Consider the following 3794-nt stretch of genomic DNA (forward strand, 5'->3'; position numbering starts at 1 on the left):
AAAGAAACAAGGAAGGAAAGAAAGAGACGAAAATAAGGTAAGTGTACATTATATAGACCACATTTTCGTTTCTGCAAACGACGTTTCGCCCTGGTCCAGGCAGAAGGGGGGATGAAAGGGGACAAATAAAAGAAGAAAACAGCGAAGTAAACGAGGCTTGGCGAGTACACGAAGGGAAAAAAGAAGAAGAAGAAGGCGAGCTTGCGACGAGCGCGGGTTCCAGGGAGTCCGGGAGATCCTCCTAGAGATGCGCGCACGTGGGGCATACTTTCTTGTTTCACACCACAGTGGGAAACTCTGGATTAATTTTAACCACCTTTGAATAAATTTTAGCCATTATTTTAGTGCACCAAAATTAAAAAGTACACAAGCATTGCATTTCAGCCTCACCGAAATGCAGCCACTGTGGCCAGGATTGAACCCGCAACCTTGAGCTCAGCAGTGAATCACCACAGCCACTGGGCTACCACGGTAGGTCTCTTGGAGACTTTTGTAAAACAGCCTCGAAGCCATTTAGCAAGATGTAGATTTCACAGTGGTTCAATGCTACCAGAACAATTGCACTGCTTTAACAAAAAAAGTTACTCGAAGCTTACAATATGTGGAGGGAAAGCTCTTGTTGGTGTAAAGGCATGTTGTGTTTAATAACTTACATGAAGCTCAATGAAGGCCCTTGACTCACCAGAAATGGAAGAGCAGGCTAGCTATTCCCCTGCTGCATTATACAAGGTATCCAACATAACTTTAGCCAAACATTAAAAATATGTAAATGCCATGTAGCTGGACAGAATGAAGGCAGTGCTGTTTGCCTATTACTTGGAGATACTCAAATTAATGTTTTCTTCAGTCTGCCTGATTAGATAATTAGTCTTAATCAACTCAAATATTATGACTAGATGAAAAGTGCTAATGAGAAAATTGCAGAGCGACATGAAAAACTCTCGTTAATGCTTTCTGGTGCTCAATACATGCTTCATAAAAGTGTTTTTCCGAGCATGAAAGAAGCCTGCAATGCACGCAGAATTGCCTCACGACTGGCCGTTCGAGGCATGCGTGTATTCGCAGGCTTTTTTCACGCTCGGAAAAACACTTTTATGTGGCACATTTGAATAACAGAAAGCTGTATAGGGAGTTTTTCATACTGCTCTACAATTTTCTCTTCGATGCTTTTCATCTAATTATAATATATGAGAATTAAGACTAAATATCTAATTAGGCAGAATTAAAAAAATAATTTGCGCATCTCCAAGTGACGGCAAACCACATTACCTTGGTTCTGTTCAGCTACACGGCATTTGCATATTTTTAAAGTTAGGATAAAGTTATGGGGGACACCCTGTATAATGTGGCCACACCACCTATGAGGGCAAAGGCAAATCAAATGGTCACAAAGCACAAGGTTGATTGATAGGACTCAGTGTTGCACAATAGGGGCTATGACAGACACTAATGGGACTATGGACTGGTATTTACCACTTGTAGGTTCTCGAACTTGCATTTGACTTCCATCAGAATACGGCCACAGTGGCCAGAAATCGAACCCACAACGATGTGCCCAGTGGCATATTACCGTAGCCACTAAGTGACTGTGGCAGGCACAAAGCATCAAGACAAGGTAGCCTAATGACTATACAATTTTTTACTCAGTCTGCACTATATGCCCAGAGTGAGTGCTCAGTGGTGACCAGACTCCGGCATTGGCTTCCCGTACTGCTTCTCCCAGTTTTCAACATACTCCTTCTTCCTCAGCTCTCTCTTTGCAAAGTATTCTGGATACTGGGCCTTCTCAAGAGGATGCCAGTAGTCGAGAACCTTTGGGGAAAAAATGTGTCCCTATTAGAGACTGAAAACTACAAATACTGGAAAAGAGAATAGCTAGCATGGATTGTTCAAATGCTTAGGCAGCAAGCATGCATGCATACATGAATATGTGAACGTACACCAGCACTAGCATAAAAACTGCTGATTACATTCTATGACAGGAAGACTAACAACACAAGTCTTTCTGTGCTCGCGTAGCTGGAGCAGTTTTTCATAATGTTCTTCCACCAACTTTGTACTCTTGCGCTGATTACACTTGTACTCTACATTTTTAGTTTAACCCCAGGCAAAGAAGTATGCAAGCTAGTGTCAGCTGCGTCACTAATGAAACAATACAGTGAATAAATACAGTACCCAGTCCGGTGAAATAGGCTCTCGTCCGTAAGCAACACCTTCCGGGGCAAGCGGATCTGGAGAAAAAGAGCGGGGGAAGGTGGGTTAAAGCGACAGAACCATAATTCAAACTTGCGTAGCCTTTGTTCTCCACCAACAATGAGAGAGCACTGGCTCTTCTATCGCACGACCGCTGCCAAAGAAACAAGCGGGTTCAGTACCAATGAGTACATCACCGAACTGCTCGGCTTGTTTGTTTGCTATATTACAGAATACGAAATCAGCGCAAAAAATGACTCGGTAACAGCCGAATGCGACAGCAGAAACGCTGGACTTGCAGCTGTCAGTTTCTGCGAAGGAAAACAGCAGACTTAGATGGGACTCGTGCGCCAGACGCTGACACATTGTAGCACGGAGTTTAGTTTAATCAGACATGCTGCTTGCCCAGACGTACAGCAAACATTACGGATAAATTCGTCACACCGCACCGAACAAATTAAAAAAAAAAAAATATCTACAGAATGGCGCTCCGCTGCATTCTACGGTGCTCCACTGCATTCCGATGTACGGTATATAAAGCTTTGCCGGAATCCCTATGGGGGAAAGTGACGTTAAATAATATATGATGCTGCGCCAAATGACCACTTACAGTGCAAAGGAACCGGGTGTTGTTTCTGAAACAGTTCCTCTTCTCCTTGGTCAAGAAGCTCCTTAGCTACTCTCATGTCTTTGATGTGACGGTACATCTCGAACCGCTGGCGCATTTTCACTGCCTCCATCCTGAAGTCGTCTCTGAAAATTTCGAGAAAATACTGGTAACCTTAGGTGTCAGGCATGTCAAGCCATCCGAAATTATGCTAAACAGTGAAGTTCTATCGGAACTCGGGGGTATCCCCGTCCATCGGTTTCGCCCACAAGAAAATTGCCAGTACAAGTGCGGAGACGTAAACTGACTTACCGCTCAGTGAACCATGCTTCTAACCCTCTAATAGCTCTCTTATAAAGGCTGCACACTTGAAACTTATGTGAAACGGTTTTCGTGACCAAGTACGACATAGCGGTCACACCAAGGGCTCACCAACTCGAACAGTCGTGTGTGCTTTCAGTTCAGCTGTCTTTTGGATTGATTTGGATTTTAAAAACTAACTTGGTCGCAAGTTGCAGCCGAAGAATATGACACAACAATCCAACGGAGAAGCCCACGCGTATCCACAATTGAAATTACGCGCTCTATTTGAAGCAGTTAAAACATTGAAGCCTAATTTCCCAGGCGTGCTTGATCTTATCGGCCGTGAATTAGTCTGCGTGGGCGCGCGTGCGCTCGTGCGTGCTTGCGCATTTTCTTACACATCCGAAGTAGCTAAAAATCATGAGTCATTCCATTCTGTGAAGGTGGATGACCAGCGAAGCTGTGTAGCACGCGACAAAGGAGGTGACACAGAATTTGGAAGAAAGGTACAAACGCATTTATTGTCTTGATCGGTGGTCATCGCGACGAAAGGTACGCACACACATTTATTTTTATACATCTGTGTTCATTCTTGTCATGCATTCGCTAATAAACATTCGTGTTTTCATTTCGCGATATACTGAGACAAAGAATTTGAGATTGAAATCGCCGCACCGACTGGTGGTGAGAC

The 3794-nt window shown here is 43.8% G+C and overlaps 1 protein-coding gene across 1 annotated transcript; it reads right to left on the reverse strand.

Moving 5' to 3' along the window:
• Positions 1–1620: 1620 nt before the first annotated feature.
• ND-B22 (NADH dehydrogenase (ubiquinone) B22 subunit) lies at positions 1621–3278 on the reverse strand. Its single transcript, XM_075671349.1, has 4 exons — positions 3113–3278; positions 2804–2946; positions 2176–2231; positions 1621–1812 (listed from the first exon to the last, which is right to left on the reverse strand). The coding sequence occupies exons 1-4, from the start codon at positions 3208–3210 to the stop codon at positions 1675–1677; spliced, it is 435 nt and encodes a 144-aa protein (XP_075527464.1). The 5' UTR covers positions 3211–3278; the 3' UTR covers positions 1621–1674.
• Between the last annotated feature and the right edge of the window lie 516 nt (positions 3279–3794).

This window comes from Dermacentor variabilis, chromosome 1 (assembly GCF_050947875.1).
Source record: "Dermacentor variabilis isolate Ectoservices chromosome 1, ASM5094787v1, whole genome shotgun sequence".
NCBI classification, from domain to species: domain Eukaryota; kingdom Metazoa; phylum Arthropoda; class Arachnida; order Ixodida; family Ixodidae; genus Dermacentor; species Dermacentor variabilis.